Source organism: Zonotrichia albicollis, chromosome 7 (genome assembly GCF_047830755.1).
Source record: "Zonotrichia albicollis isolate bZonAlb1 chromosome 7, bZonAlb1.hap1, whole genome shotgun sequence".
Classification (NCBI taxonomy): Eukaryota; Metazoa; Chordata; class Aves; order Passeriformes; family Passerellidae; genus Zonotrichia; species Zonotrichia albicollis.
Window position 1 is genome coordinate 14,841,600 of NC_133825.1, and position 26,617 is coordinate 14,868,216.

Consider the following 26,617-nt stretch of genomic DNA (forward strand, 5'->3'; position numbering starts at 1 on the left):
TCCCAGGCAGATTTGGAAAATAACTTCTTGAAGACACAAAGTTTAGGATTGCATTGATCTCTCATGCACTGATGCATCAAACTGACACCGTCCATCTGAGGGCAGAGCTCACCAAAAGCGACTCATATTTGAAGACTCTAAGTTGTCTCTTCCACAAACCACTTTTTTTTTTCCCTTTACTGGCAATATTAAAAAACCCAATTCCTTTTAATCTTGCCCTGATGACTCATCTACACTTTGATACTTTAAGGCTATTGAATACCAGAAGTTATAGACTCTGTTTTTTTGGCAGTAGAACTGAGATATTGGAGGGTTTGACTGAAATGGCTGTCCTGACAGTGGGGCTGAGGGGGATATGAGGAGTCTGGGGGAATCCAGCAAGAGCTGGTAGCACTGGGAACTCACCCTCAGTATAAAAGGGAAGCCTCTTTTGCAGGGGTCACAACAGAAATAAAAACAGTGATTTGGAGCTGAGAGTGTGTTTTGATCTATTTGTGCTTGATGTCTGTGTCAAATCCTTCCCAAGGAGGAATAAAGTTTATTGACTGGAGGAAGAATGCTGCCTGTGTGGGTAAATCACTCACTGTGTACCTGAATTACCTCTTTTGGTTCTTTTCTACATGAAATCTTCCACTAGAAAGAACTGAATCAGTGTTTAAGTGCTGTGCAAACAGAGGGCTCTAGTGAATAAGGCAGCAACCACTTGAGAAAGGACACAGCCAGTCTGCATCATTAGTTCCTTTAAATAGAAAAAAAAACAGTTTTCAATTCAGAGTTCAGTCTTGAGCAGCTCCTCATGCAGGAGGATGAGGAGTGTGTGTGTTGCCTGTGCTGGGGAGCTGTTCTGCAGGGTCTGTTCTGTTATTCCTCTCTTTTTGGCAAGCCCTTGCAAATAGTTTTGTGATTAATCAAGCTGTTGCTGTACACCACAGAGAGGTGATCTCATGGATAAACTTGCTTAGAAAGCCCTTTTCTCATCTATTGTAGCAAATTTAGCCAGGCATTTGAAACACTTTACTTTTTTATTGTTTCTCTGCCAGAAATACTTTAACTGCATTAGAGATTTTTGTATGAGCCAGTGATAACTTTCATTGTGAGCTGTGAGCCAAGAAGCTGCTGAAGGTTGCACAGTTCAGTAAAATGTTTTTCCTGGCCTTGGTGCTGTAAGGAAATGGCTGTGGAAGTTTCCCTAGATTGTGATAAGGAGCAAGGAGTGATGAAAGGGCAGGGAACAAGGATACCTGGAAAGGGGGGATGTTAGGGAAGCCTGTGAGGAGCACACAGAGCTCAGTAGTGGGGTCAGACACACTGGGCTGGTGACAGCACAGTGCAAACCTGGGACAGTGGGAGCAGGCATTGCTCTCCTTCCCCTGGCAAATTTGACTTGCAGTTGTAAAATGTTAAAATACAGCTGGTATCTGGGAAGAGGGAGAATGCAAGATGAATAAAATAACTGGGAAAGGAAGGTTTTCCCTAAATGTGGAAGAGGAATGTTGAAGGCTCCCTTGTGCCCCATTGCCTGCTCCCAGAGGATGGGCTCTGGGTCCCATTGCTGCACATGTGCTCTGGGTAAGGGCATGGGGCTGACACCTTTTGTGATGCATTAAGAAATCCTGAGACATGAGGTGTGCTGAGGGTCAAGTGAGTATCTCAGGGTCATACAGAAACAGGTTACAAGTCTGCACCTGGCATTTAGTAACTGAAAATTCCGATTGGCATTCAGTTGTGATCCTCATCTCTTGTATTCACTTTCTGCTGCCAAATCTGGTGGTGTGAATCTGTTTCTGAGTTTCCTGAGAACCTGTGAGTTTGCTCCTTTCTCTCCCAGGAATGCAGTTTGTTTCCACATGCAGCTCTTAAATGTGTTATTCTTTAAGCTGGTCACTAGCAGAGGCATGCTTCACTCAGGTTTTAAGCCCAAACTGGAAGACTTTGACACGACTTTTCACTTGATCCTGTAACTCTTTTGCAGTTATAAAGAGCAAGATTTAGCTTCTTTATTTTTCTCTGGAAAGATGCTGATGGAGGAGGATGGAGGAGTGCCTGATGTGCTGCTGTTGGCAGGGATGTGCTGTTTGTGGGGCCATGAGCTGTGTTTTGAAGATGCTGAGGTCAGGAGTGTGGTGGGGGACCTGGCCAGCAGGGCAAGGGCAGTCTCTGGTGCGGGTGAGAAATTCCAGTTGGCTGATGACAGCTGAGGAAACAGCTGCAGGTGCAACCTGAGAGCTTGCCTGGTCTGTGGCATTGCCGAAGCATGCACCCATTGCATTTTAGGATTGCCCTGAAGAAATATTCTTAATAAATCCAGATGACTCTGCTCTTTTAGTCAGTTCAAGACAGGCTTGCTCATTACATTTTGACTTTTAGAGCCTGCAGGGAGCTGACCCCCTTCCACTGTGCTGCCTGTGCCCAGCAGACACACGTGGGTGCTTTGACAGTGCTTGTCACTGTTTTATTTGGGGCAAACATGGGTTGCTGATCTGAAAGTTCAGTTACCCATGTTTCATGTGCATCACTGGTGTGCCTGTTGTCCGTGTTGGCAGCGTGGCTCCAGCTGCAGACACCTGTGTGTCAGGTGTGCACAACACATGGGTTATAAAAGTTGGCTAAATTCCTACTGGAGCCTTTACTGGTTGTTTCCAAAGTGGGTTTAAAAAAAAAAAAGGAGAAAAAGTTTTGGAGAACTGCAGTCTGAAATATGTGTCAGCTGTTTGAATAAAGTCTGCCTTGTGTTGTGTGTGTGTGACTTGTACTCCACTGTGGGGATGCCTTGAGAAGGCCGAGCTAGAACAGAGGCCAGACAGAACTAAAGAATAAAGCAGGGATTTATTAACAGGATCTCCTCCATGGATGCACCTTGGGCAGCACAAGAGCCCAGCCAGGGCTGCATCCAAGGTGAACCAAAATGGCCCCAAAAATGCACGAGCGCTCCCAGGGTCTCTCACTTTTATAACTTCTGCTCTATTTGCATCTTGCAGTTCATTGTCCAATTCCAGCTTTAGCCCATGCAGTCCCATCCTCATCCTTGTTTTTCTCTCTCCAGCCCACGGTGTTTGTGCTCTTGGGCCTGAGATTTGGATCATTTGTCCCTGGTCCCCAGCTAGAGAAGGAATTGTTTTGTCTCCCTACTCTGTGCACAGAGCTCAGCATCCCTTAATGTGAAGTTCAGACCCACACACTAAAGCAGCACAGAATGTGAACAATATAAAAGCTAAACCTGAGGCATCAATGTGGAGTTGCGTGCTCCATACAGTGAACTGGATGGTGGTCTCCTTAAGGAGAGAAAAGCAGAAGTACAAATGCACTGGTCCAGAAAAATGGAGTGAAACAGTTCTCTTGGTCACCTTTGGGTTTGTTGTTTTGGTGTACTAACATTTGTAAAGCTTTGGGGTTACTTGAAGCTAATTTTTCTTTCATAGTAAGAAAAAAAAAATTAAAAATTCATTTGTGCTTTAGTGGCATGAATATTCACAGACTCTCTGGGTAGTGCCATTGGTAGCTCATGGATTTGCTCTCCATCTTGCTGCTGTTGATAGCTGGTAAGCTGCTACCAGCTGATGGCTTCAGAAATGTTGTTGCAATGACATAAATCATAGATGCTGTCAGCAGCACACTGAAACCAGCCAGCTGACTCTGTGTGCCCTCTCCTGTTGGTAGAGCTGTGGTCATCACACCTTGGCTGTGGTCATCCCTCCTGAGGTGACCCTGGTGACTTCATGGAGATGATCTCTCTCATGTCCCCTGTGAAGCACTGGTGACTTTTCTTGGCACATTAAAGGAAAAGAGCTGCTGCAGTGAGCAGCAAAGCACTGACAGACTGTGCTGTAGTTTAATATCAGGTCAGTAAAGGAGACCTTTAAAAGCCCATCTGAAATTCTGTTTTGTTGTCTAGCTGTCCCAGGTTGGCTGCTTCTCCATGGCCACGGACTGTAAACTCAGCTACCATGGTGAATAGCAGGAAAAATGGATTCCCAGGATTGATGTGCAGGAGACCTTGGAGGGGATTTTCCCTGTAATGTGGTAAAATAGCATAAGAAGTATTCACTGTGATAGTGCTTGAGCCATTTCTATCATGTGAGATCTGTTTTAAGCAATCTGGAACATCTTTGCTTGGTCTCAGACTCCACTTGCTCCCAGGTGCTGTAGCACATGGAGAGGAGATGCAGAGGCGCCAGTCAGCCAGAGGACATGTGAAATGTACTTTCTGTGAGGAGCAAACTCTGCCAACCAGTTTAAAGCCTCCTCTATTACCTCAACCTTTTCCTGCTGTTCCCAAGGAGCAGACAAAGGCAGCTCAGCACTTGTCTCCTTGAGGGATCTGGTGTAGACAATTAACACAGTCTGCTGTTAACAAGAAACTTCAGAAGACAGAAGCACTGTTTGCAGGTGTGTTGGGGCTGGGCTGCAGAAAGCCTCTGATTGTGGCTGTAAATCACTGCTGTGTGATCTGGACCTGCCTTTCATCCTCCCTCCAGCAGAGCACAAGAACTTGGTGCTCCAGAGATGGGGTGTGGAGGGGATGTGTTGCTGGAGCAGCTGCTGGGCAGGGGTGGCTGGCAAAGTCAGCAGCTGGGGCTGCTGCTGCAGGAGGCTGTGGTGTCACAGCCTTGCAGAATGGTTCCTCCATGCAAATTCCTGTGTGTGGGACAGAAGGCTTTCCTAGAAGGAGAAAGCAGCTGTTTGAACCCGGCAGTTACTGACTCACTGATGCCCTAACAATCAGTTTAGGCACACTGAGTTGTTAAATGATGTCTTACTGTTTGCTTGTGTATTTCAGTTGGGATCTTGAAGGAATCACAAGGTGGGAAACACTCCCTTCATAGAACTTAGCCAGCTGTGTGTAGTTTTTGAAAAGCTCCTTGTTCTAACTTAGTGTTCATTACAAGTAGTCTGCTCTAAATGGACCTGAGTGAGGCACAGGAGCCTCTCCCAGGCAGCAGCCAGTGACTGAACCTGCTGAGTTTTCTCCTGGAACAGAAAGCTTGGAAAGCAGCATTTCCAAGTTGGAGCTGATGGGCTCCAGTGCCCTTTGCCAGAATGTGCCACAGGCAGTCTCAGAGCTGCAGAAATGGAGCAGGAAGGGTCCTGCACTGTTGGTGTTCAGGTACGGAAGATTGGTTGGTTGTCTGCTTGGCTGCTGCAGCTCCTGTGCTGCTCAGGTTCCTCAGTGGTGGTTCCAGGATCCAGCTGGCCCCTTGTCCTTCTCAGGTGACCTTGGATGTGAGATGCAGGCAGGTTGGACTGCAGCTACAGCTGCTTGTCTTGCCCCTGTTGTCCATGAGAAAGTGGAGATGGTGGCCCAGGCAGTGCTTCAACAGCTGTAGCTTGTTAAATCTAAGGATTGGCAGGGGTTGTTTCTCTGAAGTCTTCCCCCATCCTCCCCACTGAGCGTGTCTCTGTCAGATGCAAAAGGTGCCACATGTCAGCAGTGATTTGCCTAATAGGGTCGTTAAGCACCAGTGCAATCAAACCAGTGACAGAGTTAAAATTATCTCCTAATTAGACTGAGAATCAAAGAAATCCTGGCTTGTGGGAAGAGGGGAGCAGGGAAAGAGTTTGCATTGAAATGCAGTTCTGGGAAGGTTTGGGGCACCAAAAGAAGTTCCTGTCACCCCATTAAGGTGAGCCTGACCCTTGCGTGAGCTAGAGCTCTAGCCAGATCAGAATGAGCATTTTTAAGCCTCTTGCTGGGCTGTAAATAGTGTGGGGAAAGCTTAATGAAATCTATTTGGGACTGTGCAGGCTTTATTTCTATTTATCTTTGTAAATTCCATTTATGCAAGGTCCACAAGTCCTGGTTTTTCTTACCCAGCCACCACCTCCTACACCTGAGATGTGTCAGTGGTTCTGTGCAGGGCTGATAAAGGGGAGTAGGGGGAGGTTTTACAGCCCCTTTCTGTGACCTCCTGGTGCCCAGGACGGTACAAGGTGGCTCTACAAGCTGCAGGGCTTTGGTAGCTTTGTGGTTTGATGAGCCCTTGATGGAGATCAGCGAGGGAGCAGCACCACAGTGTGAGGTGGAGCTGGCTTTGCACGCCCATGGCATTCAGCCAGCAGGGACAGGAGTGCTCCTGTTTCCTGCTGCCATTTCTGCAGGGTGTTGGGGGTTTTAAACATCTGAGGAGCTGCCTCTCTGTTCAGGGAAATTATGGACCCAACACTTGGGTGAGAGGAGTGACTTTTACAAGATGCTTTGCTAGAAACTGCTTTTTTTTTGAGAAACCAGGTATTTAATCTTGCTTAGGCAGGACTTTCTGTCTGGAAGATGCAGAATTCCAAAAAAGGATTTGATATTAATTAATAATAAATGTGCATGAGCAAGTTCCCTCTGCCAGACGTCATCCCCTGGGCTGCCCCACACTCTCCTGCAAACTTGCCAAGGCATTTCTCACCAGCCTGCAAAGCCAAAGGAGTGCTGGTTGCTCAGTGCTCTGGGAGATGATGCTTCTGCATTTTTCAGTGCTCTGGAGGGTGGAGGTTTTGGTAATCCAGAGAGTCACGGTGTCAAATTCATGACACTTAATGTTTTACTGGATTTAAATCCATCTTCCCTATCTACAAAAGGTGAGAACAGCAGTTGCTGCTGATCTGACTTATTTACTATGGCTGTTAGTCTGTCAGACTGGCTGCTGTGTTGTTAAACATACTGTATATATTAATAACAAATAAGAGCTGAGAAATAGAACAGGTCTCACAAATGTTTCCAAGCTGAGGACCACACAGACTCTGTTCTAGACTGTGAAACTGTTCATGTCTCTCTTTGTTACTGTTAAAAAGTTGAAATACTGGGGTTTTGAGGCATTTGGTGGCCCAGCCCCTTGCTGCCTATAGGGGCTTGTGACAACTTGGTGATAACCTTGTTCAGAAAGGCTGGGACAGGCCAGAGCTACCCCCTGCTACAGCATAATTTCATAAATATCTTGTTAGCATTTGCCAGCTGAGAACCCCTCAATGCCAGAAAAAAACCACAGATGAACTTAAATTAATTCTGCTCCTCTTGCCTGCAGGCACATTGGAATGAATCTTTCTGGGTTCCTAATGTGGAAAAGAAATTTATCCCCAGAGGAGAAGGATGTGCCAGTCACTCAGCATTCAGGTGTGATTTCCAGGCTGTATTCAAACTCTTGCAGTTGTAACTTTGCCTGAATTCTTTTCCCAAGTTTGTAGTGATATCCTTAAATTACAGGAACACAGTGAAGAGAGGAGACTTTGGCCTTTTCAAACTGGCTTAAAACACTCAAGTACCCTGTGCCTGCTGTGTGAAAGATCAAATTTGGGGAGGGGGTTGTTTGCTGTACAGCCTCCTCATTGGTGATGGCACAGGGTCATTGGGAATGTCACTGCAGAAATGGTGCTTGTCTGTAGGCAGTCCATGTGGGATGTGCTCTGCCTGAGTGGATTTGCTGGGTTCCTGCACTCCTGAGCAAATCTGATTGCAGCTGGTGCAGTGTCCTGCAGCGCTGTAGCAAGGCTGTGACCTGTGTTCTCCTGTTTCCCTGCTCTGTGCTCATTTGGCTGCTGCTTTCCCAGCTGTGCCTTGTGCATGTTTTCAGTTTCCATTGTGACTGTTCCCCTTCAGAAATGAGTGATCTTTGATATTTAGTCTGAACTTGCTGTAAGTGTTCCTGGTTTGCGTGTCTGCAGCAGTGGTCTGCTTTCTCACTGAGGATTTTTTTTGCCTCCAGAGCTCTTTATGGATTCTCCTAGTATTTGTCTGGACAGCCACTTACACTCCTCCCAGCCAGCTATTTTAGTGCTTCTCTTAATGCTTTCTCAAGGGCTAATGCGTTTTCAGTGCTGTGCTGGGAAAGCACGCGAGGTTTCAGCTCTCCGAGGCAGTTCCAGAGCCCATTGGGCCTCCTGCTCCCCAAAAGGATAAAGTCTGCTTGGAAATGCCTGGGCCTCAGACCCGAACTCATCACCTTGTTGCTTTCTGTCTGATTTGAGCAATAAGCTTTGTCCTATACAAAAAAAAAAAGAAACAAAAAACCCCTGTGAAAGAGGGATGTGCTTTCTGTGTCTCATGTGAGTGTTTGCTGTGCAAGCTTTCAGCAGAGCCCATTGCAAAGAATTGTGACCAGCAGCTGTGGCAGCTGGTTGTGGCTCACTTACAAGTTCTTTGGATCCCACCACCCATCAGCAAAGCAGTGTAAGCAGGGAGGGATGAAAGAAACAGATTGTAATGGAGGCCCAGCCCTGAATCTCTCTTCCTTTATGTCTGGACCTTCCGAGTTGCTGATGACAATTTTGGGGATGATTTTGGGGATGATTTTTTATCAGATTGCAGAGCTGTGACCCCAGCAGATTTCACAGGCTTAGAAAACCAGGCAGAGTCCTACCAGCAAGTCAGCTGGTGAAATGTGCTCTCCCCATTGTTCACCCAAAACAGCCAAAATAATTTTAAAAACAAAGGAGAGAGAGAGAGAGGGGCTTTTGTATGGGCAGATAGTAACAGGACAAGAGGGAGTGGGTTCAAAGTGCCAGAAGGCAGGGTTAGATGGGGTGTTGGGAAGAAATTCTTCCCTGTGAGGGTGGGAAGGCCTTTACAAATTGCCCAGAAAAGTTATGGTTGTCCCTGGAGGTGTCCAAGCCCAGTCTGGATGGAGCTCGGAGCAGCCTGGTCTGTGGAAGGTGTCCCTGCCCATGGCAGGGAGTTGGAATGAGATGAGCTTTAAAGCTCCTTCCAACCCAAGCTGGTCTGGGATTCTGTGATTCTCTCTGGCCTCTTAGAGCTATCTCCATAGAGGAGCAGAAGCCTGGGATTCACAGCTGAAAGAGCTTTAAGTCATAATTAGCATTGGATCAAAGGAGGAGTCCTGCTTCCCAGGGCTGTTCAGTGCAGTGAGAAAGCATTAAAAAGGTTCTTGGAAAGAAGGTATGGAGAGAGTCTGATTCTGTGTGAGCTAAGCCAGCCTCCCCTCTTGGATGGAGAGCATATGTTTTGGAGTATGTTTTGAAGTCCTTACCTTGATGCCTGTCGCTTCAAGGCTTCTCCACAGAGGCTTTTTTTGCTCTGTTTTGTGTGTATATTTAATTTTCCAGAGAAGAATGCTTCAATTCTCATTAACTAACTGAGACTGTCAATGAAAATACAAACTGTAAAGGTGTCTCTGACAGCTTGTATAACTCAGAGCCAAATTGTAAATTGCCTTCTTCTAGACCACTGAACACCTATCACAGTATATTAAACCCAGTTTAATTGATTTGGAAAAGCTTTAAGGAAGTGATCAAGCCAAAGATCTCCTGTTACTTTCCATTCCAAATCCCTCTCCCTCAGGATAATCTCTTTTCCCAGGTCTGTTCATTCTTAAATGGCCTTAATAACTAGAAAAATGTTCATTTTCCTAGTAATTTTTTTCCAATGGTTCATTTCCAAGGCTTCTCAATCTCTCTTAATATGAGTTAATCCTCAGCCTTCATATAGGAAAGAAGTGTGAACTGCAAACCCTTTGCAGCATGTGCATCTCTGATGTGTGGTTGGCAGCTTATAATTGGGCAAGTAGTTCAAATCAATTGTTGGGACTGGCTGTTGAAAATGGATTTGTTTGGTGTTGGATCCTCCTTGTCTTTTATTCTTTGGATGGAGCTGCAACGGCTTCCATGGGGAAAAAATTGTAGGTAGGGGTGTAAACCCAGTGTATTATATATTCTGTGCTTTTAAAACAAAGTAAAAATACTTGAGTTGAAACAATTTGAAAAATTTCAATTAAAATCCTACTAAAACAAGCCTTGTGATCTGGGGGATAGAAAATTTATAGAAAACAGTATCTTTAAATGAAGAGGTAGAAATAAATGTTTGGCTAATCCTGGTTTATCACACATCCTGGCAGTGATTAACTTGATAAGTTAGGGGAAGTCATAGGTCTGTTTTTCTTAAAGATTCTTTAGTGATTTTAACTTGGATGCCTGGACTTAATCATTATATAAACTAGAGGTGGGTTTGTGCACAGTGTGTGTCCATAAACCCTGTTTTGACTGGTTTTGCCAGGACAGAGGAGGGAGGTGTGGGAGGGGACAGGGTGGATTGGTGCTGAAGGTGGCACCTCCAGGGCAGCAGCCCTTCCTGAGGGCATCCAGCCTCTGATCCCCACAGGCTCAGCCTGGAGGAGTGATGGGTGTGACTGAGCTCTGGGGGTGCACTGGCTGCCAGATGAAGGGATTGACTTCAGTTTACAGCTTTCCTCAAAGTTTATCTGTCCGTGCCTCCATTGTGCTTCCCTGCATCTGAGCCTAATTACATTCAGATTTGCAGCACAGCAGTGCCATGCAGGAGATGCTCAGATGAATAGCTCTGAGCTATTAGGAGATGCTGTTGCAGTCATTCCCTTAATCAATGGTCAATTAAATAAAAACCTTTTGATCTCTGGGCCTCCTAGTTATGACCAGTGATGAGGCAGGGAGTGTTCCAGTCTGGGGAGCAGTCCCACAGGTGATAAAAGCTTTTCCTCCTCCAGAGGAGCAAGTTTATGTTTCTGAAACCATGCACAGAATGCTGCAGGATAGCCTGTGGGTGCTGCCTGTGCTGTACAGAAGGGGTTAACCCTACTTTCTTATGGTTAGGGAGATGGAACACCTCTGCTGTGAGGAAAGGCTGGGAGAATTGGGATTGTTCAGGCTGGGAGAATTGGGATTGTTCAGCCTGGAGAAGAAAGGCTTTGGGGTAACCTAATTATGGCTTTCCAGTACGTGAAGGGAACCTACAGAAAGAGAGACTGTTTATGGGGGAAATGGCTTTAAACTGCCAGAGGGCAGGGTTAGAGGGGATGTTGGGAAGAAATTCATCCCTGGGAGGGTGGGGAGGCTCTGGCACAGAGTGCCCAAAGAAGATGTGGCTGCCCCTGGATCCCTGGCAGTGTCCAAGGCCAGGCTGGGCAGGGCTTGGAGCAGCCTAGGATAGTGGAAGGAGTCTCTGTCCGTGGGAAGAGAGGCTGGAACAAGATGATCTTTAAGGTCCCTTCCCACCCAAACCATTCCAGGATTCTGTGACTCTATGACCTCCCCCTCTCCCAAACAGACCAGGTGAGATGAGCAGGGAACAGTTGAACTGGGAAGCCTTGGGGACTGAATTGAACACACTAGTGAAGCGTCAGGTTGACAATTAACGTGTTTGTGTTCTTCCTGCACGTTGTTGGTGTGTCAATAAAGATCTGCCTCTGCAGAGCACTGCCTTTCACTCCTGCTTTAACTTGTGCCAAGCTGCCTCTCCAGGCACGTACCGATGGCACACAGGAGGTGAGCATTGCACCATCTCCTCTCCCAGGGCACAGGAGGAGGGCAGTCCTGCAAAATAAGTGAAAGTGCATTGTTAACCAAAGGACATTAAACATTAACATATGGGGATATTAAGTTTGTGTGTAAGTATCCTTGAGCTGTGGTCTGGTAGCACAATGAAATGGAGTTCTTTAACGGCTTTAAACATTCATATATTTTTATTGGAATTTTTTTCCTTTCCTTCTGTTGCTCTAGTCTTGCCAGGGAACATAAGGGGTTTAGAAGCCAGAATTGCACAGTAACAATCTTTATAGCAAGCAGCATATCCAGGGGGAGAATGTCAGGCATTTACCTTTAATCAACTGGAGGATTCTTCCAGGGCTTCATGAGATGTGTGTGGGACTAGCAGAAGGATTGATTTTTACTGTACTAATCTCACCTGGTGGTAAACTGCTGCAAACTGATTGTAGAAGGCAGGGAAGAATGCCAAGTTGAACATCCTACACTTTGGTATTTCTTCCAGAATAAACCTGGCCAGTGTGAATTGGCTGCAGGTATTTATAGCCAAACTTAGGTTTTTGCTTAGGGACTGAACTTGTGAGAATCAGAATATCTATAAAGCTTTTCTGGCACTTCTGGGCAACACTCTTGAAGTTCCCTGCTAAGTGCCTCATAAAGGATTCAATCCTAAAGTGAGTTTGGCCTCTAGGCTCACCCTGTAAGGCTCATAATCCCAGAGAAGGAACCACTTTTTGTGGACTGCCTGGATGTGCCTTTGTGGGTACAGCCTCTTGCTGTCTCAGAGTACTTACCTTTCTGTTCCACCAGCTTTTGGACCAAACCCAGGTGTGAAGTTAGCCAGAGAGATGAGATTGTTTTGTGTTGTGCTTTCCTGCAGGGAGCTGATGGTGTAGGACTCCCCCAGCAGTGGGATGTGCTGTGGCTTGCAGGATGTTGCACCTCTCCATATCTGAGGCTGTGCAGATCCTCCCAAGCTGTGCATGTGCTGGCTCTGACTCCAAAGCCTGCACGAGCCTGCTGTGCCTTTCCACCAGCGAGGTTCCCTCCTTTCTGAGTTTATTTCCCTGGAAAACCAGTGGGAGTTGGCTGCTCCCCAGCACACACAGGCAGAAGGAATTCCCTTGCACTTGTGGGAATTTCGCTCTGTAACGCTGCTCATTGTTTCATTCTTGGTGCTGGGAGTGCAGGGATGTCAGGGAGGTGCTGGTTCCTCCTCAAAGAGAAGCTCTTTTTCCACTGGGAGAAGAGGGGCAAGAGCTCTTGTTTGAAACTGGTTCTAACTGAGGCTAAAGGAGTTGCCTAATGGGGTTGGTAAGTGCTAGAGGAAAAAAAATCAAACAAGAAAGCAAACAACAAAATAACAGCTGAGCTGCCCTGGGGAAATGGCTGAGGGGAATCCATCTGATGCCTTCTCTCTTGGTTATGCAGTTTTCAGCTGTGGGTGGCTGAGAGAGACAAAATCCCTGAAATTAGTGAGCTCAGAACTCACTGAGTTCTTCAAACCTTTTTTAAACAGTGGTTGACAGTCCCCTTAATTTTGAGAAGAGAGTTATAAACCTTTTCAGTAAGATTCAAGTGATGAATCTGGAAATTAGGGAAAGGAGTTTAGCGCTCAGGTTTCAAAGCTGACAGAGGTTTAAATGCATCCTAGTGTTTTGTTTGAGTTCTATGTTTCAAGCCTTCAGGATTCAAAGGAATTAAAATTCTCAGGTTTGTTTTTTTTTTTTTCCCAGTAACCATGAGGATTGTGTTAAAGAAGTGGAATCCAAACCATCCTGCTCCACTAAAGCAAAAATATTTTCATGGTGAAACTGTGATCTGGCATCACAAATGGTCGGGGAGAAGTTCCAGCCCTGTTTTGTGTTGTCTGCCAGAGGCAGGAAGTTCTGTGTGAAGGTTGGGTGAAAGAGGGAGTGTGAGGGTCTGGTGTACCCTGCTTAAGTTAGGAATTGGGTATTTCTCTGTAAATTGTTGGCACTTGCAATAGAATTAAGAATATAGATTGAGAGGAAGTTTTGGATTGGGGTTTTGATTCGGTTTTTAGTTAAGGGAGAAGTGGTGTGAATGGTGGCAAGGGAAGCACCTGTTCAAAGCAATGGATTCTGCCTGGCTGATGGGCTTAAGATGTCAGCTCAACTTTTTTCCCATTTATTACCTCCTCTTCCTTCTCTAGTCTCCCAGCGGCTCAATCACACCCATCAAATGCAGTGATGTTCCTGCTTAACAACAGTTCCTGCTGCAACTCCTCAGTTCAGTGTCTCCAGAGCAGCAGTAATGCCTGGGAGAAAGGCACAATGAAGGATGAGGAACAGTTATTTCATCCCTGCTTTTTCCCTTTTCTGCAGAGAATTAATCTCTTTCCTCCTTCCCCCTCCTCTTCCTGGACACTGTGGATTACCTGCTTCTTTTTAGGCAGATGGGCAAAGGAAGCAGGATGAGAAAGGAGTATTTATAGCTCACCTCCTGTTTATGTTCCCTTCCTAGCAGATGTGCTAGAGCTTTGTACTAATGCTGGAAGAAGAGAAAATTCAGGCAGGAGCGAGAGCTGAGGCAAATGAAGATCGTTTGCTAACGCGTAGGTCATACAAAGTGCTTCCAAATGTAAGGAATAACACTTCCCACATCTTGCTGGCATTGCCTTTTTTTTTGTGTCTGTCTACAGCCTGATTTTAAAACACAGAAGAAAAAATCCACGAAGAAAAGCACTGCAGTTCAGACGGGTTCTTGTTTGCTTGACCTTCATCCGCATGAAGCGCTGCCCTGTGGGGGCAGTGGGCACAAAATGTTCTTTTTGGTGTAAAATCTGACCTCTTGAGTGGGATGGAGCAAGGGCGTGCTGTCAAAGAGAGAGAGAGGAATCAGTTCAAGCCAGTGGGATTTAATCAGACAAGTGTTGTTTGGGTCCTGGGAGACAGTTGAAAAAGGCAGCAGTTTGGACTTAGAGTAAATTGTGCTCAGAAGTGTTTGGCTTGTTGCTGTCACTGCCAGGGCACAGCTCTTGGGTATAGGGGCATTCCCTCTCCAGCCAAATCCCTGGGGGTTTGCATGGATGCAGTGGGAGCTGTACCCTTCTGGGAGCAGGGGCTGTTTTATCACATCCCAGACTCCAGAACAGCTGCCCAGGGTATTTCTTCTGGGAAATACTACACAGATGTATTGGCTGTGTGAATGTATCCAGAGGGAGTTTGCATGGATGCAGTGGGAGCTGTACCCTTGTAGGAACAGGGGCTGTTTTATCACATTCCAGACTCCAGAACAGCTGCCCAGGCTATTTCTTCTGGTAAATACTACGCACTGTATTGGCTGTGTGAATGTATCCAGAGACCACAGCGAGAAGCAGGAGAACAACTTCCATAGAGGGCTGAAAATTCCTGGTAAAGTTGGGCTCAATTTCAAAGGAAGATGGAGATTTTTTTTTTTATATTTGTCTCTCAAAGAAAGATCCTGGAAGTTGGGCAATGGTGTCCAGACCTCAGAAAGAAAAGAAGGGGGTGAGAGGTGCAGGCAGACAACTCCAGTGGCAGACAGGCCTGTTTTGGTCCCTTTGGAGGTGTCTGAGGAAGGCAGGGAGGACGCTGAGGAGGAATTAGCAGGAATTAGCTGAGGTTGGCACTGGCAGCAGGCGGGTCCCTCATGAGGTGCCGCCATCATCCCCTGGTCACCCGCTGCCCTCAGAGTCCTCAGTGAGGGACTGCTGTGGGCTGGCAAGGTCCTGTGAGTGCTCAGAGCCCCATACTGGCTCCTTTGTCAGGGGTTTATTGGCAGACTGGTTTGAGAGTCACTGGGTGGGGGGCCTGGGGCTGGGAGCGGTCTCTGTGGGGGCTGTGTGGGGTGTCATGGGGCTGAGGGATCTCTGATATCTGTGGGGTGTCACAGGGCTGAGGGATCTCTGATATCTGGGGTGTCACGGGGCTGAGGGGTCTCTGAAGGCCGTGTGGGGTGCCTGGGCCTGAGGGGTCTCTGTGAGGGCTGTGGGGTGTCATGGGGCTGAAGGGGTCTCTGATATCTGGGGTGTCACGGGGCTGAGGGTCTCTGAAATCTCTGGGGTGTCATGGGGCTGAGGGGTCTCTGATATCTGTGGGGTGTCTCAGGGCTGAGGGTCTCTGATATCTGTGGGGTGTCATGGGGCTGAGGGTCTCTGAAATCTGTGGGGTGTCATGGGGCTGAGGGTCTCTGATATCTGTGGGGTGTCATGGGGCTGAGGGTCTCTGATATCTGTGGGGTGTCTCAGGAGGTGAGAGGTGTCTGGGGTTGAAGAGTCTCTGGTCTCTGTGGGCTGTTTGGGGCTGAGGAGTCTGTGGGCTGCCCAGGGGATGAGGGATCTCAGTGTGCAGTGCCTGAGGGGTTTCTGGGCAGAGTTGGATCCTGGATAAAGTGTTGGGTTAGGGGCACAGTGTTCATTTCAGGCTGTTTCTTGATATTATCTGCTTTAATTGGCAGTAAATCAAGTTTCCCTTAGTGCAGTCTGCTAAGCCAGTGAGCAGTGGTGACTGATCTCCCTGCCTTCATCCTTTTATCCTGTCCTGTTCCCAAGGAGCTTGGGAGCAGCTGGCTGGGCAGCTGGCCCCAGTCAATCCCTCACAGCTCAGTGTGCTTCAATCCAGGCAGAGCTTATGTGCTGTGCAAAACCACTGGCTGTGGTGGGAAGTCACACATCTCATCCCTCAGACAGCAGGTTTCTAGTCAGGGCAGGGCTTTGCCCTGAGTCTCCTTTACTTTGCAAACAGCTGCTGTGAAGGGGAAGGAAAAGGGGAGGACAGAAGGGAACTTTGATAATTTAGAATCGAGGTACTGTGTTGAGTCTTTATTTTCTTTTTTTGTTTTGGTTGGGATTGAAAGCATTTGAGATGGTATTTTTTGTTTAGACTTAGATGTTTATTATTTTTATTTATATTAGAGTCTCACAAGTTGTGAGTTCTACAGTATTTCACTAACAAGTTACACAAATGGCTTTGTATCTATGTCTACAAGGTCTTTTAAGAAAAAACTATCTAATTAAGAAATAACACTTAAATTATTTTTACTTTTAGCTTAATAACTAATCACTCATGTCTTGTCAATGTGGACTTTTCTGTCTAATTACAAAATACTACTCAAACTCATGAAGAAGAAGGACTAGTTACTGCTTTAAAACTATTATCTTATATATATTCCTATATTTTAAAACTTTAAACTCCAAGTGCTCTACTGTGTGATATTACACACTTCTAATCAAACTACACACTCATAATCTTAGTTCTCTTATTCAATTTTGGAAGTCTTCTCCACAGCCTCAGGTCAAATGCTGTGATCTCTTGGGGGTCAGTGTTTGTCAGCACAGGGAGTCTGAAATTCTCAGCCTCCAGGGTTCCAACATCCTGTTTAAGAGAGACCAGAATCACACAGATAGAGTACAGGAGCAGGAATGAGCTCAAGGCAGATAAATGGAGCCCTTCAGTGTGGTTGAGGTGGGTGGCTTGGGCTGCTGGGGCTGCTTGGGGAAGCTCACAGCAATTTTCACCACTCAGATTCCAGCCTGGAGGCTTTAGGGTAACCACTTTTAGAGCCAGGAAAGACATTCAGTGTTTCATGCAGCAGAAGTTGGGATAGAGGGGAAAATACCTGTTTCTTGTTGGAAAAGGTGAGCTGCTATGGATCAGACTGAAGGCCGCCTCATATAAAGGAGGGCCCTGGTAATCTGTGAAATAGATGTGCCAGAAGCACTTGCAAGAAGAACTTGTATCTCTTAAATGCTTTACTTGTAGTAAGAGATTTTTATGCAGAGAATGCTCTGTTTTTCACAGAAGCTCTGCAGTTCTTGCTGCACTGGCACTCCAGGTAATGAGTTAGCAGCATGTTTTACTTGGGTTCTAGAGTCAGATGTTCACCTTTTTTCATGCTTGGGGTGTGGTTTTTTTTCCTGGTCAGCCTCTTTTCTGATTTTAATTAGTGTTTGGAGACTCAATCTCCTAAAGTTGTTAGTGTTCCATCATTGATAATTACATACCTGGAGAACAGGAGCTGCTCCCTCTTTCTCCATCAGAATAGCCAAAAGGTTGATTTTTTTCAGCAAGACTTTGATTAACTTTGTCACCCAGGTAGTGTTGATAAAGCTGCAATAGGACCTATGGAGATGCTGTTATTTGTGCCTTTGGGCTGGCTAATACAGACCTGGAGGAAGGATTAGTGTTAGGTAGAGGGCTGGCACTTTATTCCTCTTGCTCCTTTAATCATTTTGGGAGCGCAGCTGCTGCATAACCCTGAGCCTCTTAGCATGCATCTTACTGCAGACAAGGCAGGAAATGAAGGATCTGATGGATGTGGAATGTGAATTCCTGCATGTGTTCCTGTGAGACCCAGAAAGTTATCCTAGTGCTTAAAGCTTTTTGCTTTTGTGGTCTGGCTTGGTTTTTTTCACACTCCGAAGAATTGCTTATTTTGGGAGGGGTGGACAAGCCTGTATGGACTAAAATTTGGGTGCACTTATTGCACACTTGGTTGCTGAAGGGGGGTGGGCTCTTGGCTGTTTATCTGAGGGGCAGATCTGGTCAGTAAAGCCTGAAATGGGTTCCTCTCTGTGCCCTGCACTGCTCTGATCCCCAGCTTCAGCCTTCTGACACCTTCCTGGATGAAGCTGTTGAGCTGCAGACATCGGGTAATGGGTTCAAACATTTCTCTCCACCTCAATGTTAAAACAACAGTCTCCCTTCAGGAATAGAAATGATGGATGGCTCCGTAAGCTCGTGCTAACCTTGGGTGACATACCATGACATCTTGGGCTCTGCTCAGTTTTGAGCTCATTTGTTCCTCTTTTTCCCTTCCTGCCCAGTAGAGACATCCTTTTTGTTGATAAGGAATTGCACCAGCAGCACAGTTCAGAGCTGCAGGAGTGACAGATACGAGTGTTTAACAGCATCTCTCCTGTAAGAGGTTCTGGCAGCACCTCTCCTGTAAATGTACACTGCTGGGGAAGGGAGTGTTCACAAACAGAGGGGCTCAGCCCATATTGGGATGCAAGAATTGTGCAAGGGGTTAAGTCTGGGGACACCTCGGGTTTTTGATGAGTCACCTAACATGCCCTGGTTTTTCCCACCTGTTTTGCCTTTTCCCTGTTTTGTTCTATGAGGGCAGGAGGCTTCTGGAGTGAGCTTGTGTCTGTCAGATACTAGTAGCCTTAAGGCAAAGTCTTTGCCTGTGCTACCTGATAATATCTTCCAGCTCCATGCTTGTTCTGCAGTAAGATAATGCTGGCTTTAGGGTTTAGGATGTTCTGAGAACTGTGTTTTTGGGCTGCCGTCCACATCTGGTGGAAAAGCAGAGTCCTGCTGTGCAGTGTTTGAAAAATGAATGAATTATGTTGTGTAGAGGGGGAGAGTGAAGCAGTAAAAACCTCATGTCAGTGCTAGCTGTGCTGTGGGATCAGGTAGAACAGGTCTACAAACAGTCTTTGGGGTAGTGCTGTGTGACTGAGGAGGGTTTGTGTCTCGCTGAGTGAATTCTGTGTGCTTGTTTTTGTATCTGATACTATTTTTGGAAAGATTGAAATTCCCCTCCTTAGGTAAAAATTGGTTCTGAAAATTGATTTGCATGTGGCACCACATCTGATCCTTGAAGCTTCTGACTTTGTTAATAATATAACAGTAATGCCAAGACAACAGAGCTGGATTTGTACAGCATGTGGGATTGTAGCTGTGTTTTTCTCAGATAGTTTTGAGTCTAAAACCTGGGTTTTTTCAAATGGGAGGGGTAGTGCTGATTGCTCAACAGCAGCACATGCTGTCAAATTTGCCCTTTGGTTCCCAACATGCAAGTGTTTTTTGCATTACTTTTGCTGAAGCATTCAGCTTCCCACTTGAGTTACAGCTGTTTGGTGCCCACTTATTTTCCTGTCTGATTTGACCCTGGGAAGCTGAAAATGCAGTTGAGAGGAGGCAAATTGAAAATGACTGATTTTTGTTGTCAAAATGAATAGAAATGAAATACAAATACAGCACATGTCACAGTGAATTTCTAGAGCTGTCAGTGCAGTGACCATCAGGGCCAAAGGTCCTGCTTTTGAGAAAGATCAGTGGAAACTGCCCTTGGTTTGGATATCAGGCTTCAGAGCACAAGGCAAGGAGCAATTGAAGCCATTCAAAGTAGGTTATCAAAGGTAACCTCATGAAACACAGAGGTCTGGACAATTTGGCAGAGAAATAATCAGCAACCTGGGTTTTGTTTGCAAACTTCATTGGAAGTTTATTAAAACAAGTCCTCCCTGTAAGATACCTTTATAAAAATGTAGGTTTGGCAGCTGTGTTTTAGCATTCAGCAAAGAAAAAATATCCCAGACTGCAGGAATGTCCGAATTGGACAACAGCTGTTGCAAAATCCGAGGCTAGCCACTGAAATGTGAACCACCAGGGACAGGTGAGAGCTGTGTGTTCCCCCTTACTGTGGTGTACACTTGGGCTGCTTTGTGCCAGAGCTGCAATTTCAGTGTTGGGGAAGGATTGGTAAATAACCAGTGTAATATCATCTTTAAAATAGACTTTAAATCACTCTGTTTGTAGATTTTCATGGGCAAATGAGTCTCTTGCTAAGTTTGCAGAACATGCAAACCCATTCATGTGCTTTCTTCCTGTTGGGCTGTTGTTATTTTTTATTTTTATAGCTCAGTATTACAATTATTGCTTTTTATGTTGGAACAATTTGTTCTTCTATGCACAGGCGTGTTTATTGCTGTGTATCTCAGAGTTCAGCTTCTCTCTGTAAGGACATGAGAAAAGTAATGTTGGCATGGAAAGCAACCAAAGAGAATGACCCTGTTAATCCACAACTCTAAACATCTATCCTGGTTATGCAAAAAACTTATTTTTGTAACCTTTAAAGACTTGTGCTTTGCTATGATTTCTACTGTGTGTCTGTGTAGTCAGCTAAATGGATTTCTTAAAACTGCTTGACTGGGTGGCTTTAAAAATCCGTGTCACATTAGGGAAAAAAACCACGAGTGTTCTGTTCCAGACTCCCAGCTACCTGTGTGCAGAGTGAGGTGTGTGGAGGTGAGCTTGGCTGCGGGGGGAATCCCTGCGGGGTGACAGATGGGAAGGGAAGAGGCTGTTCCTGACCGGCGCTCCGGCTTTGTGGCCGCTCCTGCGGACGGAGGAAGTGCCTGGGGAGGGGCACGGAGATGGCGGGGGCCGGATCCTGCCCGACTCTGAACATTTGTTCTTTTCCCCGTGTTTTCCAGGTGCACCAGCGGCTGTCTCCTTGGCAGAGCGTGAGAGTGGTGTATTGCAGTACCGTAGTGCCCTCTGATGGTGAGTACGCACCAGTTCCTGCCTCGCTTGGACTTCCCCAACTCACGTTTCATTCCCTGCCCCCTTTTCTGGTGGAGGCTTCTTTGGCTGGGCACCAATCCAGTTTGGAGCTAAGTGACAGAGAGAACAACGTCAGGAAGCATTAAGGCAGTGGGCAGCTTTTCTATGAACTGTCCTTACCAAACTGGACAGGCTTTGTAAAGAAGGGTGGAATTGCGTGCAACTGTCCAAGTCTCTTTGCCAGCCTTCTTTCTGATGTAGCTGTGAGGTCTGTATGACCCCTGCCCTTCAGGGTGCTCTCCTTCCTGGAGGGAGCTGCCAGAGGCTGGAGCCAGGCTCTGCCCAGTGGTGCCAAGAAACGGATGCACAGGAAATTCTACCTGAACATGAGGAAAATCTCCCGTGCACTGGAACAGATATCCCAGGGAGGCTGTGGAGTCTCCCTCACTGGGGGTACTCCAGAACCATCTGGACACAATCCTGTGCCACGTGCTCTGGGATGTCCCTGCTTGAGCAGGGAGGTGGCACCAGAAGAATCACTGTGGTCCCTTCAGCCTGACCCTACCTGCCCCCTAAAGTCCATTTATGTAACAAAAGTGCAGTTCAGCTCCATGCCACAATAGTCAAAAGCATCATTTACTACAGTAAATAAGCTTTGAAGCCAAGGCAATATTTTTCCTTTATTTAAATTCTGGGACAGCTCAGGCATGAAGCTTTTTTGATAAGGTTGTCAGAGCACAAAGCAAAAGGATGCACTGGTGGAACTGTAAAACTCTCAGTGTGCCATAATGCAAAGAGGAAAGGAGCAGCTTTCAGCTGCTTAACATCTGCATGCTGTGCACAGGGAGTGGAGCTGACAGACTGGGCATGGAGTGGATCCTCTCCTTGTTAAGGCTTGTTAATAAGGTCTGAAAGCTAATAAATGAAGGGTTCCTGCTTCCCCTGCCAGGATAACAAGTGTGCAAGACAAAGAGAACATGACTGCTCTGCAGAGCTTACATGAAAACCTGGCAGCTTAAACAGGTAGAAGTGAGAGGATGTGTAAGGTTGCGAAGATATCTGCCTGTGCTGATTTGATTTTACTTTTTCTCATGTTGTGCTTGAATAATTCTCTCATTACTTCTTCCTATAACTTTGTCTTTACCAGTAGCCAATGTTCAACACTGACTTCTTTGGCCACACTTTTTTCTTATACTGTACTTCATTTTGACCTCATTTGTTGCTCAAGTTGATCTTAGGTGAAAATGGAAATATTTTTTAAAAAATACCCATGACCTCTTGCTGGTGCACATATATTGAGTCAAAACTTTGTGGCACTTGGTTGGAACTCATGCCTCAAAGCAACCCCACATTTAATACAGCATGTAAAGCTTTTCAAATCCCCCACAGTCTCATTTAGCACCATTCCTGGCCAGGCTGTAGGTGACTGTAAATGTAAGTGCAGCGCACTTGTATAAAATTAATTTCTTTTACTTGTCCCATGCCTTTAAATCCTGGCTTAAAATTTAACTAGGGGAAGATTAGCTGAAACCTTAGCACTGTAATTAGAGAGGTGCCAAATGCTTTGTCCCCTTAGTAACTTGTGAAGTAGATGCAGAAGACACACAGGGCTGTGGGAGAGAAGAGTGAGGCAGCCATATCACAGGGACTTGTTAACGACTTTTACTGGAGCTGCCTGCTGCTGTCTGTTAGGTTTGTGTTGTTGTGTCCTTCAGATTTCCTTCTTTTCTTTGCCTCTTCCCTCTTCAATGCAGTAAAAATCTGACCAGCATTGCTTGTGTGGGAGGTGGTGAGAGGATCAACCTGCAGTCATGGACTTTCCCCACCAGTGAATTAAGCTAGGAAATTACTTTTACAAGGTTTTTGCAAGGAAAACATAAAGCAGCTGCTTTAATTTACAGCCTTATGGACCCTGTCTTTTGAAGGGAAATAATTTGGTCTTTAATACTTCACCTAAGCTGGAAGTCCCAGTGAAAGGCTTTGTTTGTGCTCCTAATGCTGATGACTGCTAAAATGCAGCAGGGCTGTTCCTGGCAGGCACTTCCCTCCAGAGCTGGCAGTCCTGGAGCTCTGGTTCTGGTGTGGTACTGATGGGGATATGTGGAAAAAGTGTAAATGCAAACATTGTTCTCTCTTTTCTCTGCCAGAAATCTGCCTCGCTGCCTGTCTGATCCAGGTAGCATTTTAAATGTAAAGAAAACCTGAAAGCTGGTGTCATAACAGCTGCTGCTAAGGAGCTCTAAGTTCTGTCTGGCAGTCCAAATATGTTAGCACTTTGCTTTATTTCTTTCCAGTAAATATCTGATTCTTGTCTCTGAAGCCTGCACTTCAAAACACTAAAGCTACTAAAATCCTGTCAGATGTCTGAGTCTCGAGAGCAGGCATTGATAGGTTTTCAAATACTGGGGCCTCTTAGGATGCTTTAGTTGTTTTAGGTGACCATACTTGGCTGCTTCCATCTAGTCTTTAAGGACTTGAAGGCAGCAATCCCTTGCAAGAGGGAAAAAGCTTTTTTTATGCTTGATTCATTTCATGAAGGTGTGTGATAGTTAAGAATGAGAAGAGAATTCTTCTGGCTTTGTACAAATGCACTTGGTAAATCCTTTCTCAATATCCACAGGCCCCCATTTTTGGAAATATGTGTTGCCCCAGGACTTGTCCCCATAGTTCCCTTTGCTAGTTAAAATAACATTTGCCTTTATTTCTACTTCTGTTGACTTTTTGACTGACTGGTTTTCATATTAGCTGCTTAAAATGACTTAGCATGTCAGTGCATGAGTTCAGTGGGTTTAAGGAGACAGGAGTTGACCAGGACTACAACAGGTTGGGATATTGAGGCAGATGAGTTGTGGGTGGGTGTGACTGCACCATCCTTGAGACACAGAAATGCTCTAAGCAGTAAAAAACCCTGTGTGTTTTTACATAAGAAACACACCTATAAAAGCAGATAATTTTGAGGTGTGCTGTTATATCTTAGCAACTACGTCACTTGAGGACAGTTATGATTGTGATTCAGTGAAGGGCTTAGGGAATATGAACTTTTGACTTCTCTTTTCTACGTATGGATCTCACGAAGTACGCGGAGCAGGTTGTGGCAGTAAAATAATAAACAGCCTACAGCTCACATTGGTCACTACCATTGATTTAAGAATTACAGAAATCCTCAAGAATGCCCTCAGAAAAGCTTTTTGCAGCACCAAAGAAATGGAAAAATCTTGTTTTATCTACACCTAAGTAGTAATGCCTGTCTGGAGAAGTACAAAGCATATTGATCCCATGAATTTTAGATTAAATGACCTTGAAGCCTAAACTCAGAGTGCTGTTCTGCTACAGCCTCATGCTCCTGACTGCTTTCTTACATGTTTTGCCTCAGGACAAGGAGGAAGAAACCAGAACTAAACAAGAATATAAACATTTGAAGCGGGTCCTTCCTTGATGTTTCCTAATAGACACAATCTGCCTTTGTCTCCTGAGCTATAAATCCTGCTGTAAACAGCAATGTTTTGTCTTCCATAGTCTAAAATGCTTTTATTCTCAAAACCTAACCAAAACATACTGTGCTGGCATGTTATGGCTTTTAGATATCATGTTGTCTTTAGAACAAAGGTGGCTGTGTTTAGAGTAAGTAACTTTCACAAAGTACAGAAAAATACTGCCAAGTTACTGGAGTGAGAATCTCTGCTATACCTCCATTTTTCTTGGGCCACATCTCTTGAGAAAGCCGCAAGTTTAATGTGTTATATTCAGATTGCAATCAGGCTTGCCTCTTCTCCGTGGAACAAGCAGAGCAGATCTGCTACCTTGTGACAATGACTTGTGTTGTTGTTGCTGTTTCTCTGCAGAAGTGACGGTGGTGTACCAGAACGGGCTGCCTGTGATCTCTGTCAGTCTCCCATCGCGGCGCGAGCGCTGCCAGTTCACCCTGAAGCCCATCTCAGACTCTGTCGGGGTGTTCTTGCAACAGCTGCGAGCAGAGGACAGAGGCATTGATCGGGTTGCAATCTACTCAGCAGGTACTCTTGTTTACAAACTGATTGATTTACTTGCCTGCCAGCTGTCTGCATCCAGCCTTTTGCTTTTGGAGTGGAAGTTCACTGTAGTGTGAGTTCTCTGACCTTCCTGAAAGAGCAGAATGTAGAAATGCTATTCCTAGAGTTAGAATATTGTGTAGCCAGTGCTGCCAAGGAAATCAGTCCTAATGGAGATGTTTTCTGGTGAGTTCCCTACTATTTAGTAGGAAAGATGCAAGTTGTGCAACCTACAGAGAGGTTCAAATCGATTTATAAAGGAATTGGGTGTGGAAGATGTACATGGGAAACAGTATCCTGCTTTAGCAATGACAACTCAGTCGTGTTTCACCTTTCCTTGTCCTGGCAAAAAGTGTCATCCTTTACAAAGACTATTCACGTTGTTATTGTAAATAGCTAAGAATTTAAAGTTATTTTGTAAACTCAAATTCCGTTTTGGCTTTAAGGGACTCTGCTCTTTGATTTTTGGTCATATGGCAAAGCACATCAAGAGATCAAGTTCGTCTGAAGACTTCACTATTTTTATTAAAGATTTCTATGTTTTTCTGTATTTTTGTACACTACTTTTATACTTTGGATGTGCTATTTTTTCATAGTCCAATACTGTAAATTAAGAGATACATGCTTTGGTTTTCTGTAAATAATATTTACATTATTGTATTTACAAAGAACAGAAACCAAACAGCTGGACTTGGGATGGTATTACAACTTAGCCACAGCATGTTTAAGTTCTTTGTTCCTCCTGCTTAATGCATCATCTGTGTTTTCCTTACAGATGGCACACGTGTGGCCTCCTCCACAGGCATAGACCTGCTTCTGCTGGATGACTTCAAACTGATCATTAATGATGTCTCCTACCACGTCAGACCACCAAAGAGAGGTAAAGCAGCCTGCTTCTGCTCAGCCCTGGGAGTACAGCTCAGTATTCAGTTCCCTGCTTCACTGCAACATGCTTTATTAACTTGTTCAGGAGCATGGAGTGTTGTTTCTAAAGGGAAACCTCCTGGTTTCTAATCCTGCCCTTGGAGCCCAATTTAGAGATATCCAAGTAATCAGAATAATCACTAATGAAAAGCAGATATTTCATTCTGTTCAAAGCTAGTGCCCCCAGCCCTCAAGAGAAATAAACAAAGAAATAGAATTCCTTTTCATTTGTAAGTTTTTCAAATTTTTTTATAATTACTGGAAAGTAATTTAATTTAACTTATTCTGAAGGAATGCAGTACAAGATGGGAATTAGATTGAAACTTAGATTGTCTGGTTTGAAAGAATAAATTGTTGCTTCCCCTGGCAGCTAACATTGTTTCCATTTAAGTGTGGTACTTTGCAGATAATATTGCAGAATAAATATTGCAGATAAACCTCAAAACCCTGTTAGCTACCAAACAGTGAAATAAAGGAGACTGTGCCCTTAGAAGAGTCAGGTAGGAGGGGTAGGGAAAGTAACCTATTTTGAGTCAATAAGAAAATCCATTTCAATAATATTCTTTGAACATGTGTGATTTTCAAGATGTGAAAACCTGCAGAGAGGCTTTTAAGACATTTTCAGTATTACTGGGGGAGGCAGGAACTCAGTGTTTTTATCTGCCCTCTTTCTTCTGGGCAGCTTCATAGCCTTCATAAAACACCAGGTTCTTGCATGCCTGTAGTTACCTCTGAGGATTTAAACAAGAGGGACAGCTTGGGAAATGCTGTTTCTGTTTGGCTCTTGGCTCACAGATGTGGGGGATTTTATTGTTCTGTTATTCAGGAGTTGGGAGTGCAGGTACTGGGTGAGATGGTCTCTCTCCCCTAAATATAGAGTAGACTCACCTCTACTAGAGATGATTTTTTCCCCATCTCATCAAAAGCACCTTAGCAGAAGGTTCTCTGCTCAGACTGGATATCTAAATCACTGGGTGCCACACACACCAAGTTACTCTGCTGTCACCCACTGTGTGCTGCTAGGTGAGCTCTGGGATCACCAAGGTTACAGGAAATTGTCTCCTAGGATGCACTTGCCAAGGAGATTTCTATAGTTTGTGCTAAAATGAATGTGCCTGCAAATAGGCACTGAGATTAGTTCTGTCAAACTTTTCA

The 26,617-nt window shown here is 45.2% G+C and overlaps 1 protein-coding gene across 2 annotated transcripts in view; it reads left to right on the forward strand.

The window, feature by feature from the left end:
* Positions 1–26,617, forward strand: part of MCU (mitochondrial calcium uniporter) — an 86,273-nt gene that overhangs the window by 53,125 nt on the left and 6,531 nt on the right. For both annotated transcript variants that reach the window (XM_074544370.1, XM_074544371.1), the window contains exons 2-4: positions 20,441–20,510; positions 24,353–24,523; positions 25,314–25,418. In XM_074544370.1, coding sequence (XP_074400471.1) covers positions 20,441–20,510; positions 24,353–24,523; positions 25,314–25,418 — 346 coding nt within the window. The remainder of the gene's footprint in view (positions 1–20,440; positions 20,511–24,352; positions 24,524–25,313; positions 25,419–26,617) is intronic.